The sequence below is a fragment of the Piliocolobus tephrosceles genome, chromosome 3 (genome assembly GCF_002776525.5).
Source record: "Piliocolobus tephrosceles isolate RC106 chromosome 3, ASM277652v3, whole genome shotgun sequence".
Lineage (NCBI taxonomy): Eukaryota > Metazoa > Chordata > Mammalia > Primates > Cercopithecidae > Piliocolobus > Piliocolobus tephrosceles.
The window spans coordinates 105,979,262-105,997,224 of record NC_045436.1 but is presented as its reverse complement, the minus strand read 5'-3'; the positions used below and the strand labels follow the sequence as shown (position 1 = coordinate 105,997,224).

At 44.2% G+C, this 17,963-nt stretch overlaps 1 protein-coding gene across 1 annotated transcript in view; it reads right to left on the bottom strand.

The window, feature by feature from the left end:
• HPSE (heparanase) overlaps positions 1-15,264 on the bottom strand; it is a 45,185-nt gene extending 29,921 nt beyond the window's left edge. Inside the window, exons 1-2 of the mRNA XM_023222429.1 lie at positions 14,930-15,264; positions 1,737-1,882 (exon numbers count right to left, since the gene is read on the bottom strand). Coding sequence (XP_023078197.1) covers positions 1,737-1,882; positions 14,930-15,162 — 379 coding nt within the window. The 5' untranslated portion in view covers positions 15,163-15,264. The remainder of the gene's footprint in view (positions 1-1,736; positions 1,883-14,929) is intronic.
• Positions 15,265-17,963: the final 2,699 nt, after the last annotated feature.

The following is a 17,963-nucleotide window of genomic DNA, read 5'->3' as shown; positions in this document are numbered from 1 at the left end:
AGATCCCACCATTGCACTCCAGCCTGGGTGACAGAGCCAGACCCTGTCTCAAAAAAAAGAAAGAAAAAAAAAAAATCCACCCCATCCTGTCAGGCAGATCATTTCTTTATCACAAGACAGCAGGGTTGCTGGGTGCTGGCTGCCAGGGCCGGCTAACTGGCCGATGACTTCCTTTCTGGAAAGCTGCACACTGACTTGCTGGTGGCTGATGCCTCATCCATCCCTGGGCTCACAGAGGATGTTTCAGAGGAACTTGGATAACCCCAGTTTCCTCCACCAACCATCCTTCTAGACACAGGATGAAGAAAACTGATGAGCAAAGAACAGTTTCCTGTCTAAACGTATGAGATCTTGTGGACACACATGGCAGGTGGGAAAGGGTCAAGTCTAAACAGAAACTAGGTTAGGTATGGTGGCTATGCCTATAATCCCAACACTTTGGGAGGCCAAGGCAGGAGGATCACTTGAGTGCAGGAGTTTGAGATCAGCCTGGATCACATAGAAAGACTGTCTCTACAAAAAATTTAAAAATTAGTCGGGTGTGGTGGCATGCACCTGTGGTCCCAGCTACTCAGGAGGCTGAAGTGGGAAGATTGCTTGAGCCCAAGAGGTCAAGGCTGCAGTAAGCCATGATTGTGCCACTGCACTCCAGCCCGGGGAACAGAGTGGGACTCTGTCGAAAAAAACCACCCCCAAAACAAAACACAAACTCATAAACATTCCAACCTGGTATTCAAGGAGAGCCCATCTGTCTTTTTTATATTTTCTCTAATTACTGTTCTGTCCATTTTGCCCCAATTACTGATGAATTGCTCTAAATACTTCGTAACTGGAGAAAATAAACAGAAGGAAAAGGTATAATATATGAAATACTCAAATATTCCTCATAATGAATATATACATTATATACATGTTATTATAATTCAATGGTGTATACAATATTTTCAGTATTTTTTTTTCTTTTTAAATTATTGAAAAATAGAGACAGGGTCTCTCTATGTTGCCCAGGCTGGGCTTGAACTCCTGGGCTTAAGTGATCCTCCTGCCTCAGCCTCCCAAAGTGTTTGGATTATAGGTGTGAGCCACTGCGCCCATCCTAGTAATTGTTAAGATATGATTTAACTACCATTTGATGTCTGATAGCACTTCTGAAAGACAGGACAAATTTTCATGGCTCCCTAAGACAGGTTTCTCAGGTGAAGGCCACAGACTTTCAATATCAGAATCCCCTGAGAAGCTTGCTCAAATCAGAATCTAACGTTGGAGCCCAGAAGTCCAAATATTTAAACTCACCCAGGTGATCATGGATCTCTTTCACCCACATTCTATTTTTAGAATAAATATCCTTCAATCTATCATTGTATTTTCAGCTAGAAATACTCTCTTTAGTTTGATGCGATTCTACCCACTTGCTCTCTCCAAGCAGCTCTGTCCTTCAACTACAATCACTGTTCTATTAATATTTACAGTACGATGAGCTCTCAGTTATATCCAGGACACCTTTTTTTTTTTTCTTTTTTTTTTTGTGAGGTCTCACACTGAACATGACAAACATCATGCTGAGAAAACCTGCCCACTGCCTCCTCCTTTGTTTCAGGTTCCTCCAAAGGTCAGATGAGGGGAGAGGAAGTTTATCTCTTACTAATTGTAAGGTGAGAAATAACAGTTTTCTCAAAGCATACTCATGACAGACTGATGTTAATTAAAATATAGAGTTAATCCTTAAAAATTTTCACCCTGGTTGACTTGAGATTGCCAGTAACTTCTCTCTTCAAAGGTTGATTCCTTCTTGGGATCGAAAATTAGGAAGTCTGTCTTGGTGCCACCAAACCTCAGGTATGCAGGGGACAAGCCTCTGGCCAAGGTACGAAGCTTTGGAGAACTGTTAGGAAGACAAGCAAGAAAGTATAACTATTTTTTCCAAGACTATCTAGTCAAACATTCTTACTTCCTTCTTTCCTGGTGGACCTATTTCTTAACATTTCTCTGTGGAAGACTTAGAGGAGGAAATCATATTGTTTTGTTTTTGAGACAGAATCTTGCTCTGTTGCCCAGGTTGGAGTGCGCTGGCACGATCTCAGCTCACTGCAACCTCTGCTTGCTGGGTTCAAGCAATTCTTGTGCTTCTGCCTCCTGGGTAGCTGAGATTACAGACAGTATTATTTAATTTTCACTTTTCTTCTTATTGGGCATGATAGAAAGGGAATCATTGTTTAAAACAAGAAGCATCTCAATCTGAATCTAATTGAAAGACTGATGGTCTAGGCACCTGAGGGCAACTTGCAGCTGTAATTCTGGCAAGAGCTTTTGTGTGTGTGTGTGTGCGTGTGTGTATGTGTGTGTGTGTGTGTGTGTGTAGGGATGGGGGCTTGCTATGTTGCCCAGGCTGGTCTCCAACTCCTGGCTTCAAGTGTTGCTTCTGGCACAGCCTCCCAAAATGCTAAGATTACTGGCATGAGCCACTGTACCCAGCCAGGAGTTTATGTTTTAACTTGACAAGTAGGATAGTGTTCAGCACTTAAAAAAAACTCATAGCGTTTTATGATTGATGGGGAAAAAGAAATGACAGAATGGAAACTAAGGGAAAGACAGCTCTGTGTCTGTCTGAAAAACAGATTGTCCGAAACTATGGAACAGTAAAAAGATCAGCGGTTACCACAGGATGGGGGTGGAAATGCAGAGAGGGAGGGATGAATAAGTGGAGAACAGGGGATTTGTAGGGCACTGAAAATATTCTGTATGTTACTATAATGGTGGATACATGTCATTGTACATTGCTCAAACCCATAGAATGTACACCAACAGTGAACCCTGCTGTGAACTATGGACTTTGGGTGATAATGATGTGTCAGTGTAGGTTCATTAACTAGAACAAACACCTCTCTGGTGGGGATTTTGATAATGAGGGAGGCTGTGCATGTGTGTGGGCAGGGGGGTTATGGGAAATCTCTGTCCTTCCATTCAGTTTTGCTGTGAACCTAAAACTGCTCTAAAAACAGTCTATTTAAAACACACACACAACTTGGTGCAAAACTTTTTAAAAAGTCTTCAAACACCTGTGTTTCCAGAGAAGTTTATAAATGACTTAGGATCTCTTCTCCTCTCCTTAACTCCCACCTCCCTTCACCATTCCCCACCAAGGAAAATCATTATTATGTATTTAAGTCAAATGACTTAGAATTATATAGGATTCTAATTCCCATCATTGACACTTCTAATTTGAACAATTCTAAATGCATATTCTGTCAAACCAAAAATGCTCCGAATGGGTGCCTATTATGTGCTTAGAATGGTACCAAATGCTAGAAAATGGAATTAGAATGATCTATAATCCCCTCCCTCAAAAAGATGAGGATGTTCATAAATATTTATATGAGCAAAACTGAGAGAACAGAAGACCTGGGTAAGAGAAACACCTGTCATACATTTCTGAAATATCAAACGTGCAAGGCTGGCCACACTGCTTCCTGGAATGTTCTGAAAACATATTAAACCAATGCTAGTAACTCTTGGAATGGCCTAATTAGTTTGTCTACATGTAGGTTTATTTCAAGTCAGGAAATTATTCTTGGAGTACTAATTGCCACTTCTTCTTCTTCCTTCTTCCTTCTTCCTTCTTCCTTCTTCTCCTTCTTCTCCTCCTCCTCCTCCTCCTCCTCCTCCTCCTCCTCCTCCTTCTTCCTTTATTTCGAGACAGGGTTTCATTCCCATTGCCCAGGCTGGAGTACGATGGCATGATCTCAGCCCACTGCAACCTCCACCTCCTGGGCTCTAGCAATTTGCTCACCTCACCCTCCCAAAGTGTTGGGATTATAGGCATAAGCCACCACGCTTGGCCAAATTGCCAGCACCTCTTAATATCTTAGGAATTAAAGATCTGATCTAAAATTTAAAATTTTAAGATGTGCTCATGCTTAATTAAATATGCTATGTAAGAATTTCAAAGTATTTCCTTATGCTTAGGAAATAAACCAAAAGATAGAAATTGAACAAAATGTATGTCTCTTGTGTTAAAACTTCAGTGATTCCTCCTTACCATATTTTTGTTAGTAACTTGTGAGTCCCTAAAAATACAGTGGGCTCTGGCACTAGGAACCTCAGAATAAAGTGAGATTTTAAAATGTTATCAACTCGAATTCACCCTAACTGAAATACCTGACAGTCCCAAAGAGCTCTAGGAAGGATGGCATCTGCCATAGGATCCTCAAAACCGTGGCTAAATAAATGGAAATGCTGATCTAAGGTAAGGAAGAAGTAGCTATTTTCAGTTTGGTATGAACCCAAATAAAAATAAATTGTAGGGAGGGGAAAACAGAGGATGCACTCCTGTTTAATGACTACAGAGTTTCAGTCTGGGAAGACGAAAAAGTTCTGAGATAGATAGTGGTGATATTGGCATAACAATGCGAGTGTGGTGAATGCACCAAACTGCACACCTTAAAATGGTTAAAATGGCACGTTTTTATGTTTTGTGTATTTTGCCACAATAAAATAAATAGTACTTGTAGTGTAATTTTAACAATAAAAGAATATATATTTATATACGAGAGAAGTATGCCTGGATGATAGCAATGGTCATTATGTGGTGAGCTAGATAGTAGACTTTTTCATTGCTTTCCTGTATTTTACAAGTGTTCCATAACAAGCACGTGATATTTTAAATTATACAAGTTGGTGTGTGAGTGTGTGTGTGTGTGTGTGTGTGTGTGTGTGTTTTAGACAGGGTCTCACTCTGTTGCCCCAGGCTGGAGTGCAGTGGCATAATCTCGGCTCACTGCCACCTCTGCCTCCTGGGTTCAAGTGATTCTCTTGCCTCAGCCTCCCTAGTAGCTGGGACTACAGGCACCCACCACCATGCCTAGCTAATTTTTGTATTTTTAGTAGAGATGAGGTTTCACCATGTTAGCCAGGCTGGTCTTGAACTCTTGACCTCAGATGATTTGCCTGCCTCGGCCTCCCAAAGTGCTGGGATTACAGGCATGGGCCACCACACCTGGCCTTTGTGTCTGTTTTAATAGGTGAAAAAAACAAGATTTTAAGGAGGTAAAGCCATCTGTTAATTTATTCAACAAAGATTTGTTGCAGGCCGACTCCGCCAGGCATTATGCTAGTTGCTGGAGATGAATGGTGAACTAGGCAGAGATAGCGGCTGTTCTCATACAATTTATAGTTTAGTGATAGATACGAACAAGTAAATAGGCGATTCTTAAAAAATGCTATGGAAACATTTAGAGGGGCTCCTAATCTAGACTTTGGGCTGAGGGTAGGGGGTTGGTTAGCGAAGGTTTTTCAGGGGAAATGGTTTCACTGCTAGACATTCAAAAAGAATAAACCTTATCTAGATTAAAGAGAGTGGGGTAGGATCGAAGAAAGCAATCCAGGTGAAGGCTAAAGTCTGTGCAAAGACCAGAGATAGAAAAGAAGCTGGCACCACTAACGAGTAGAAGGGTGTGGCCGGTGCCTAGAGATGGGGGTCAGAGAGGCTGGGTGAGAACAGAATGGAGAGGCAAATAGGGCCCCGTAAGCCGCAAGTCCAGGAGTGCCAACTTCATATGAGGGCAACGGGGAGCCATGGAAGGATCTGAAGCAATTGGAGTGACCTCACCAGACCTATTTTAGAAAGGAATCACAGGCTGCAGTACAAATAACTGAAGAGAAGGAACAAGACTCTGGACATGTTAATGTAGACAAAACGTGATGGACTGAGGTAAGGGTGACAGCTCAGAGATAGAGAGATGGATAAATTCAAGACACAGTTAGAAGTAGAAATAATAGATTTGGGTTCTTTAAATCATTTTTTTTAAATGAGACAAGTTTCACCTTCTTGGCCAGGCTAGTCTTGAACTCCTGGCCTCAAATGATCCACCTGCTTCGGCCTCCCAAAGTGCTGGGATTACAGGCATGAGCTACTGTACCCGGCCTAGATTTGATTATTAATTGGATGTTGAGGAGGAGTCAAGGATTACTTCTGGGAAGCACCTTGGAAGATGGTAATATCATTTGTGGGATGAGGAATAGGTGATAGATTGAAGATGGGGAGGAACAGGGAGGAGAAGGGGCACTAAGTTTTGTAGAATTTGAGATACCAATGGAACACCAAAAAACGTATTTCCATCCATCAGGCGCTTGGCCCTGTGTGCCTGGAACTCAGGAGACACATATAGGCTGGGAATATAGACAGGCAAGTCCTGTAGAAATACCAGGGACTGGCAACCCCTAGCTCACAGGTCACAAGGCATGGCCCTAAAACCAAGATGAGGAACTTCCTCAGAGAGAACCACTCCAGGCTGGCCCCATTCCACTGCCTTCCGCCAGGCACTGATTCTGTTCCTTGGCATTTTGATTGGGTTTGGTGATAGAGGAACCTCATTTAGATTCCTCTAGCTGTATTTGTAAGCAGTCGCGGCTGGGCAAGAGATGGGGAAGTGGGAGGAAACGAGCACCTGGAAAAGGAGCTGTTGCCACAGCACCTGGAAACGGAGCTGATCCACATCACGGGCATCTGTGCATGACCTGGGTCATGGCCTGGTCCTTAGAGGTACAAACTGTACCACCTTGGTTCACTCTCCATCACACTGCCCTGCCTTCATTTTCTTCATAGCATTTGTCGCTCTCTGAAATCAGCTTCCTTGTTCATTTCCTTGGCTTACTCTCTACTGCAGCCCCTATCTCTGCTGCAAGCTCCCTGAGAGCAGGGACCTGACTGACTTATCAGAATCCACCCAATACCTAGATAAGTACTTGGCACACCGCTGGTGTTGAATAAATACTTCAGTGAATGAATAAGCAAGGCCCGCCTGATGTAAGGGTAAGTCGGGGCCAGACAAAGACTGTTTCCTGAACAAAATGAAAACTCAGTGCTGTCTGGGTTTACCACTTGGACACTGCCAAGTAAAAGAAATCATGTTTCAAAGTTTTGGTATTAAGGACCTTTCTGTTTATCTCTTTTGCAATGAAATATTTTCTTGTTTTGAGAAAATAATATTGATGCCCTCTGACAAAAACTAGATTTAATATGGCTGCAAAACATGCCACAAAACTAAAATTGATCAAAGGTACAGTATTTCAATCACATACAAGAAAAATAAAGGAAAAATGATCCCACCACCACAGTGACGTGGAAATAACAGAGGAACGCATGAAAGAAACTGCAGCTGTTCTATTTCTAGAGCAGTTTGTTAAGGGAAAAAAAAGGGGGGACCTGCAGATGTTTTTATTTTACCTTTTGTACAAAAATAAGTTACTTCTCTCTGACACGAAAGCAGAAGTGTGCTGGAGTCAGTTGTACCATGTTGTCGGCCTGTGAAAGCCAAATGTTAAATCTGGAGAAATTTTGTGAGCCTGTTGTTAAACCGTTGGCAGTTTGGAACTGGCCGTGGAGGGAGTATTTATACTACAGAAATCAGCAAAACCCATCAACCAGTCTCCCCTTCTCCCAGAGAGCCAGTTGTTAAATAGTTTCCAGCGTAGCCCTGCATGACCAGTAATTTAAGTAATTTCTGGAAGTGGGTGAGATCACCCGGGGAATACGTGAAGTGAAAAAAAGGCCTAGGTCAGAAGTCTGAGAAACACTAATGTTTAAGACAAGCTAGAGAGAGAGATGGAGAGGAATTGTTAGAGAACACTCCCCGCCAGAAAGGTGACAGACATAAAGAGGTAAGAAAGTGCTTTCATTGTCAACCTTGCCAAATGCCTCCAAGAGACTGTATTAGTTTGTTAGGGCTGCAGTGGCAGAGTTACTGTAAACTAATTGGTTCGAACAACAGAAACTTACAGTTCTGAAAAGCCAAAAAGTTGAAATGAAGGCAGTGGCAGGGCCATACTCCCTCTGAAGGCACAGGAAAGGATTTGTTCCAGGTCTTTCTCCTAAGTTCCCATAGCTTTTTGACTCCAACTCCGTAACTCCTGTCATCACATGGTATTCTTCCTATGTGTGTGTCTGTCTCCAAATTTCTCCTTGTTATAAGGACATCAGTCCTATTAGAAGAGGAGCCCACCACATTCCAGTATGACCTCATCCTAACTAATAACATCTGCAATGACCCTATTCCCAAATAAAGTCACATTCTGAGGTACTGGGGGTTAGGACTTCTAGTATGGATTTCGGGTGACCTCATTCAACCCATAACAAAGACCAAATAAGATAAAGTATTTATTAGGTTTCCCAACACAGGAAGGCCATTGATGATGTCAGAGAGATTGATTTTAGTGACACAACGACGGTGGCATCATGAGGGTGGAACAGCAAGAACTGGCTGCCCAGGGGAGGGCAGAAATGGGGTGGTTTCTGCAGAGGCAGTGCGTGAGGAGGTGATTGAGATGGGAAAGGCTTGGGGATGCTTCTATGCTGCCAGGAAGACGCCAGTAAAAAGGGAGGGGTTGAAGATACAGGAGAGGGAAGAGGTGACTGACAGAGCAAAGTCCTTGGGGGTTGGGGAGGGGATGGGATTCAGAGCAGAACTGGAAGAAGCAGACTGAGATCAGAGAAAGGAGGAAAGCTGGACTTAGGCATGACATGTCTGCAGATTTGATGACAGGAGGAAAAGGAAAAGGAAGTAATTGCTCATTTTCTTTGGGAAGCAGAAGTATGGTGATGTGCTAAGAATGATAAGGTGAAGGTGGAGTCAGAGATTTTTAAAAAGTAGAGAATGCGAAAGGCAGAGAAATGGAGAGTTAACGGTAACACTAAGGGCCAGGGAAGTCTGGAAGCTAAAAAAATGTTTGGTGCAACGTCAGTCTGTGTGGCTGGCAAACTGTCCACTCCCCCAGAGCTCAATAGCCCAGCTATACAGGTTGGCCACTGAGACTGGAAATGAGGCATTGAAATGGCTTATTAATAGGCATTAAAATTAATAAGTAATATATTTCAATTTCCAGGTTTTGGGGCCACCCTGTAGATTCCAAAGAGAGAAAATATGGTTGGACTAAATCAGGTTTAGGATTTTAGGATTTTAGCTGGAAGAACAATGGAACAGGGATTTGGGGTTATTATCACAAAAGTGGTTCATGTGATAAATTAAGAAGCTCAAATCAGATATGGAAGCAGTAGAGAGAGGAGGAAGCTGTTCAGTGGAGGTATTGAAACATTGTTATGATGAGTGCTACAGAGTAGAGGAGCTGTGGTCTGGCTCTCAGAAAAAAAGGTGCCCTGCTTTTTCATATTTGCCAGTTTCCATGGTAAATATTCTCACCATGGCTGATTTGCAGATACCCACAGGATGTCACTGAATACAGAGTTGAGAGGAAACGCATACATTTCATGAGCCAGACAAGCTGGTTCTGTTACAACTTGAGTGTAACATTATCTGTTACAACATATAAAAAAATGTGAGAGTGAAGAAACTGAGACAGTTTATCTAGGTGACTTGAAGTCATCTAGGATGATGGCAAGACTTGGAAGTGGAGAGGAAACTGAGATCAGTGCCAGTCTTCAGTTAAAAAGGGGGAGTAAGTAAGAGGGGGACAGAGTGCTGTGAGCAGGAGCACTGGATGAGAGCCGGATGTGGAGATGAGGAACCACACACTGCATCATGGCATCATCTGTAATGCTCATCAGCCTAGTCCAAACTGAGTGTGTAGGGAATAGACCTGCCTTCTTTCACTTAATTTCAAAATAACCCAGTGAAGCAAGTGGCATTATTATCATCATTTTACAAACAAGGAATCTGAACAAAAGGAGGTAATTTGCCCAAGGTAACAAGTCAAAAGAGATTTGAACTACAGCAGTGTGGAGTTCAAACTAGTGGGCTGTCATCCAGAAGCCAGACTGGAGAACAGGAAAAGAACTGGACAATGGGAGAATGTGCAACCGCTACTCAAAAGGGCTACAGGGAAGACAGTGTCTTCAGAGAAGAACCAAGTTGTAGCTTGGACAAGGAGGTAGAGGAGATATTCTGTGAGAAGGACAGAGCAGGGTTACCCCGCAAAGGGCTCCAGGGCACAGTGGATAGGGTTAGTGGGGAAGGGAATGATAAGAGCTCAATCAGAGGGACAGCACTTCCTAGGAGTTAGGAGACATGAGGTGTGTGATTGCCCCCGCCCTTTGTTTCCTTTTGGCCGTGGATATTTCTGCCATCAGTAGGCACATGGGGGGTCTGCGCCTCTTTCCAACACTGGTTATCAAAACATGTGTTTACATTAAGTAATTTTCCAAATGGGAAAAGCAACTCTGTCTGTGAAGATGCAAGAATCTAATATTGAATTTTTTATCAGTAAATATTTATTGAATTGGCAAAAAGAGATAAACTTTGCTGAAGGAAAATAAGCAAATTGCAATGAAAAGCAAACATGGTTGGTTGCATTATCACTGAGATTGCTGTTCGTACCACTTTGCTCTGCAGTGGTTAGTATTTCTACCACTAACTCAGCACTATACTTTTTTTTTTTTTTTTTTACCATGCATTAGTGAACTATGCTTGCATATGTGTCTTAACTGAAATGCAGATCTGTACTGTCCACTACCATGGCACTAACTACATGTGGCTACTGAGTGCTTGAAATATAGTTAATCTGAGGCTGGGTGCAGTGACTCATGCCTGTAATCCCAACACTTTGGGAGGCCAAGGTGGGCAGATCACCTGAGGTCAGGAGTTCGAGACTAGCCTGGCCAACATGGTGAACCCTTGTCTCTACTAAAAATACACAATTAATCAGGCGTGGTGGCGCACACCTCTAGTCCCAGCTACTTGGGAGACTGAGGCAGGAGAATAACTTGAACCTGGGAGGCAGAGGTTGCAGTGAGCCGAGGTAACGCCATTGTACTCCAGCTTGGGTGACAAGAGCAAAACTGTCTTGGAAAAATAAAAAGAAATATAGTCTGAGAAGTGCTATAAGTAATACATGCCAGATTATAGAGAATTGGTTTGAGGAAAGAAATAATAAATATCTCATTAATATTTTTATATTGATTATATACTGAGAAAATATTTTGGATATATTGAACTAAATAAAATTATTAAATTAATTTCACTTGTTTCCTTTTACCTTTTTAATATGGCTACTAGAAAATTTAAAATTACATATGACCTTGCATATGAGGCCCACATCATATTATATTTCCATTGGACAGTGTTGATTTAGGGCCAGGCTCTCTTTGGAGTTCTGCAAACAGTTGGGCTTAGAAGTATTTTGATTGGTTTCTTGATTAAGTCCCTCTGGGAAGATGACAAATTGAAAGTTTTATTTTTTAAATTTTAGATTGCTCTATCATTGGTATTTCAGTTTTGTGTGCAGTTGGGCTGTACACAATGTATTTGCCTTCATGGAGGCTAGAACCACACCATATGACTAAGTTTGCTTAGGCCTCTTTGAAGTACCTTAGATGAAGGTTTGGGCCCTGAAACCGTTACTCTCATGTGAATACTTCTTTTCATTATATCAGTCTCTCAATTCCTTTCCAAACAATCTTTTTCTACCATATCCTACTCGCTTTCCTTTAAAAAATATAATCTGCTTTCCCTTTTTATGGGCACTATTATCTCATGTGATCAGAGTCTAGTTTCAAACGGCGGCCAAGTTACTTAATCTCCCTGAGCCTCCATTTCTTCATGTTTAAAACGGGGATGATAAAATGGGGATGACACAACCTCATAGTGTTGTAGCCAAGACTAAATGGATTAATACCTAGAAGGTGCTTAGAACAGGGCCTGGCAAATGACAAGAACTGAGGAAGTGTCAGCTGTTTGTGACCTCCTCTCTTTCCTTATTCCTTCAGCTTTCGTCTGCTCAGCTCTTGCCATCCCGCCCACACATCTTCACTTTTGAGGAACTGTAATAAATTAAACAACAGGCGTCTTACTCTGCTTTACTGTGGACCCATACAAAGCTTAGTGTTGTCTTCTGAGACGGCTGGGCTGCTTGGGCCCTGTGCCCCTCCTGGGAAGACGGACCCTCACGCTCCGATTTAGAAGCTAGGTCTTAGATGAGGAGAGGGGGTTCCTGCCTCTTTTAGACAGCAGCCAGCCTTGGAGAGAAGCACGTATGGACAAGAATAAACTGTTTTGTAAACCAGAAAGAAAGTTTTATGTATCACACGTTATGCTCTCTTGGTATTTCATTATACTCCAGTCTTTAACAAAGAGGTGCAGAGGAGGCGGGAAAAAGGGTGCTCTGGGAAATGAAGAGATGTATTTACGAAGAATAAAGGTATCATCCTCACTAAGTTGCAGACTGGAAGTTCTACGTGTTACAGGGTGTCAGTCAATTGCGGGGAGCTTGACTGCTGGATGATCAGGGCCAGACCCTGGAAGTCATACTGTATGTTTTTTCTTTTGGACCTGTTACTCCAGAGGTGAACCCCCGTCTGTCCTTTCTTGGGGAGAGGTTGGGGAATATGTTGGCTACAGCAGTAGAAGAGGCCTTGGGTCCTCACATTTCAGTAAATGGACATCTACTTCACACCTATTTTCAGTAAACCCGCCCCGCCCCCCACTTCGCCACCCCACACTCCAGCAAGCTAAGACCGGGGTCCTGAGATCTGGAGCCCTGTGGTTCAGTATTTCTCTGGAGTAATCTTCCTATCCCCCAACTAGTTGCTGCCTAGTATCAGCTTCCTATCCTTAAAAGGAAGGGCAAAAAGTGAGGATTCTTCCCCACCAGAAAATTCTAGTGCCACAAGGGAAAGGAGAGGTTAACTATGATCCAAAGAAAACAGAAAACTGGTGAACGGCTGCCAAATGCTCACCATGTCCTAGGAAGAAACAATTCGTGTGAATGTCAAACACTTACTATGGGCCAAACACTGTGAAGCTCTTACCATATCATCAAATCTTCGGGCAATAATCCTTGAGGCAAGCTTGAGAAATTCCATTCTACAGTGGAAGAAATCAAGGTTGGTGTGGCCAAGAGACATGGAAAAACCAAGTCACTCATCTTTGCCAGAGCTGAGAGTCAGGCCAGGACAGTCTGTCCATCTCTTAACCAGTACACTCCCCATTAAATTAGCACTGGCAACTATCGTGTGGGCTCAGGGAGGACAGCACCTAGGTATTTAACACAGAGGTGAGATAATGGTGATCTTTCCCTCTATCTGGGCTGGTCAAGATGTGGCCAACTCTGGAGGCTCCCAAGGCCTAAACAAGAGACCTAGAAGACCTGGGATTGTTGCTATAGCTCCCCATCTTGGAGTCATGGATCTTTGTCTCCCAGTTGTATGAAATTATAAAATATGAAGAAAAAGGCAAAAACATAGAAGATATCAGGATTATGCAGAAATGAGGAGGGTTGTAGTCCAAGGAATGTTTGGAGGGAAAATGGACTATGATGACCTTTGACCACATCCTCAAGGAATGGATGATTTTTGTGAGACACAGTCTCACTCTCAGCTCACTGCAGCTTTGACCAGCTGGGCTCAAGCGATTCTCCTGTGTCAGCCTCTTGAGTAGCTAGGACTTCAGGCACACACCACCACATCTGGCTGATTTTTAAATTTTTTGTAGAGATAGGGCTTTGCCACATTGCCTAGGCTGGTCTTGATCTCCTGGACTCAAGCAATCCTCTTGTCTCAGGCTCCCAAAGTGCTGGCATTATAGGCACTGCACCTAGCTAAGGATTGGATTCTAAATTGAGTTCTAAACTTACCCATTTTCCCTAACAGCTATAGGGCAGAAGCTTTGAACCTGCATCAGGTTCCTTCTTTCTCAGGCAAGAACAAAACTTGGAGCTGATAAGGCAGCACCACATTTCGCAGCCCCATTTTGGAGAGACATCTTTTTATTAGGACTTTGTAAGTCACTGCAGTAGTCTCCTAGGCCTCATTTATTGAATATTTAGATTTTTATTCTTGTTCTAGATGCCCTTTTCAGCTGCCAAAAGAAAGAAAGAAAGGGCCGGGCGCGGTGGCTCAAGCCTGTAATCCCAGCACTTTGGGAGGCCGAGATGGGCGGATCACAAGGTCAGGAGATCGAGACCATCCTGGCTAACACGGTGAAACCCCGTCTCTACTAAAATACAAAAAATTAGCCGGGCGTGTTGGCGGGCGCCTGTAGTCCCAGCTACTCCGGAGGCTGAGGCAGGAGAATGGCGTGAACCCAGGAGGCGGAGCTTGCAGTGAGCTGAGATCCGGCCACTGCACTCCAGCCTGGGCGACAGAGCGAGACTCCGTCTAAAAAGAATGAATGAAAGAAAGAAAGAAAGAAAGAAAGAAAGAAAGAAAGAAAGAAAGAAAGAAAGAAAGAAGGAAGGAAGGAAGGAAGGAAGGAAGGAAGGAAGGAAGGAAGGAAGGAAGGAAGGAAGGAAGGAAGGAAAGAAAGAAAGAAAGAAAGAAAAGAAAAAGAAATCTACCTAACAGAGTTTAAAAGACAGAAGCCTATACACAATCTTGTCCTACACTGCACAGCAATTCAAGCATTCACAGGCCTCCAGGTGCACCTGCCCGGTTTCCCTCCTCCTGGCCAGGGAAGTACTGGGGCAAGTGGGCAGTTTCTTTTTTCAAATTTCCACTTATACCTGACCTTAGGTGGTGCTTACTCAATACTTACAGAATGAATGAAACAAAAAGGCTCATTTAGAGTGGGCGCGAAAAATGTGTACACACGGACTTAGTGGAATAGTAGACACTGGAGACTCCAAAAGGTGGGAGGGTGGGAGAGGGATGAGGGATGAGAAATTGCCTATTAGATACAATGTACACCATTCAGGTGACAGTTACACTAAGAGCCCAGATGTCACCACAATGCAATATACCCATGGAACAGAACTGCATTTGTAACCCCTAAATCTATTTTTTAAATGATACCCCCCCAAAAGAGGTTTGGGGTCAGAGAGTAAGGGAGGGAGAGGGAGAATGAGAGGCGGGAAGTGGGGTGGGGAGAGGCAGGCGGGGGAGGTTCCGGTGTGAAGTTATTTCCGCGCAAAAGGAGAGTGGCTGGCGGGGCAGACATGGGTGTCAGGAGGACAGGAGAGGGTACAGGACCAGGAGGCTGGCGCTTACCCCAGGAAGATGAGAAACCGCGGGTCCGTGGCCAGGTTAGCGTCGATGGTGACCGACAGGAAAGAGGGGCTCACCAGGTGCAGCGGCTGCTGGGTGAAGAAGTCCAGGTCCACGACGTCCTGTGCTTGCGCAGGTCCGGGCAGGGCGCCCGGGGAGAGGGGACCCAGCGGCCCCAAGAGCAGCAGCAGCAGCGGCGGCGGCGGCGGCAGCGCAGGCTTCGAGCGCAGCAGCATCTTGGGCTCACCTGGCAGCTCCCCCGCCAGCGGCCGCGCAGCGGAGAGTCGAGAGCTCGAGCACTTCCTCCCGCGGCGCCCCAGCGCCCTTTTCTCCTTTCCTCCGCCCGGTTACGCCTACTCACCCCTCCCACTGGGCCCTCCATCCCTCCCACTCCTCTTTTGCATCCCTCCCACTGTTCCCAATCGAACCCCGCCCCGCCTGCCTGGCTCTCTCGTACTTCCTTGCTCGTTTTCCCCTCGGTGGCGGTCACGTTCACTTACGAAATCACCCACACCCACTTGAAGGGTGAGGAGATGGCCGGGATCCAAGCGCCCGGGAGGCCTGGGGAGGAGCGCCCGGGGAGCAGCGCGCTGGGCATCCCGGACCAGGCTTCCTGACGCACGTGTTCTGCGCGCTCTCGTGGGAACCCAGCGTTTCCCACTTCCAGGTCCCATTCTGGTGGCTCCGGGTCTCCCTCTGACCCTCGAGTAAAACCTCCAATGGAGTATTCATCCCTTCCTCTCCCATCTAGCTTATGAACGCTTGTCACTTGAGCCAGCCAAAATCTGATTGTCCTCTGGCCAGGCAGTTTCTTAGGTATTTTACTTTTGCTTGAAAAAATCTGGCCTCAGCATACGCTAAACTGCTGCTGGAAAGAGATCAACCACCCAAAATTCCTTATCAACTTCTCATGAAGACAATATTTAGCAATCTTAAAGTGTTAATTGCTCCAATGTCTGGAACTCAGGATCTGAAGCCCCCAAACAAAATATGGAGTACGGACTGCCCCTGAATTTGGAACCTTTGACAAATTTCTCCTCTGCGCATTTATCTTTTGCTGTTGGTCAGACTTTTCTTCAACTTTCCCTTGACGCTTACAATGATGTATAATCATAGTAAGCATTGCACACTTAGTGCCTACTGTATGCCTGATGCAGGTGCTTTACTTGTGTTCTCTCCCCTTCTCACAACCCTGCCAAGGTGCATACTGTCCTTGTTTTACACCTGCGGACCCAAGCTCTGAGACAGTAACTGGGTGAAGTGTCAGAATCGGGATGTGAATGCAGTTACAAAACCTAGAGCGGACGGCAGTGTGTCTCAGCTGAAATGTACCTTCCCTCAAGGAAGCTTTCTCTCAATCCCCAGGCAGCTGAAGTCCCCATGGCACACTGTCATAGCATCCTCAATTTGTTACACTCAATTTGTTAGACACTCTCATAGCATCCTCAATTTGTTAGTATTGTGATATTGCTCAACATAGGCTTCATCTACTGGATTATACGCTCCACGAAAACGAGATTAAGTTTGTCTTATACACTGTGCTAGCCACAGCTCAGGCATGTGACCATGCTTGGTGCTTAGTAAGAGTCTAATAAATATTGGTTGAGTAAGCAAATAACACCAAAACCCTTAGATTTTTCCACTTGAGATTGTACCACCAATAAAGCAACAAATAAAAATTGATTATTTTGAAAATTTGCATAGATCGGGCCAGACATGGTAAGTGATGCCAGTGATGCCATCATTGCCTGTGATGCCAGCATTTTGGGAGGCCAAGTTGGGAGGATTGCTGGAGCCCAGGAATTCAAGACCAGCCTGGGCAACATGATGAAACCCCATCTCTACACAAAATACACAAAATTAGCCGGGCGTGGTGGGCCGTGCCTGTGGTCCCAGCTACTTGGGAGGCTGAGGTGGGAGGTTTATTTGAGCCTGGGAGGTGGAGGTTGCAGTGATCCTTATTCACACCACTACACTCCAGCCTGTGTGACAAAGTGAGCCACTCTCTTCAAATAATAATAATTATCATTATTTGCATAGATCCAACTATTCTTAAGCAACTTAAAAGCTAAGCTCATAGTGAAGTTTGCAACTGGAATCAGGTTCATATCCTACAATTACTGTATATATAAGAAAAAAAATTCACACATAAACACCACACTCCCAGAAGAGTGTAATAATATGGTAACAGAGATGGAGTTGGAAAAACAGGAGAAGAAGTTTCTTTTCCACATTTGTCACGACATTAATCTTATACCCCACCCCATGCCCCTGCCTCCTGTTGTGAGTCAACAGTCATACCAATTTCTTGAACATATTTGGGTGATTTGAAAAGCGGACCATTGCAAGTTTTCTAAATAGCGCATCCTTGTGGTCTACATGTGAGTTACTAATATGGAAACTGGGAGCCGGGTGTGATGGCTCACACGTGTAATCCCAGCACTTTGGGAGGCCAAGGCGGGCAGATCACTAGAGCCCAGGAGGTCAAGACCAGCCTGGGCAACATGGCGTAGCCAGGAGTGGTGTGTAGACCTATAATCCAAGCTACTTAGGAGACTGAGACATAAGAATCACATGGGAGGCAGAGATTGCAGTGAGCCAAGATCACACTGCTGCACACTGGGAAACAGAGCAAGACCCTGTCAGAAAGAAAGAGAGAGAGAGAGAGAGACAAAGAAAGAAAAGAAAGAAGGGAAGGAGGGAGGGAGGGAGGGAAGGAAGGAAGGAAGGGAAGGAAAGGAAAAATAAAAAGAAAAAGAAAAGAAACTGGGAAAACAAAAAAGAGGGGACAGAGAAGCAATTTGCACACATGATGATCTGATGGTTGAGATCTGGCTCCTCCCTGCCTCTAATGTGGTTTGATTTACAATGTCTGATAAGGATGTCTGATATGGATACATAGGAAGGAGGAACCTATAGGAATATTAATAGGAACTGTCATTTCAGAGATATTTTGTAATAAGACACCTTAATTTTTATAGCAAGTTACAGCTACATACATCCTAGCTAGAGCCCTTTTTCATGCATCTTAGCCCTG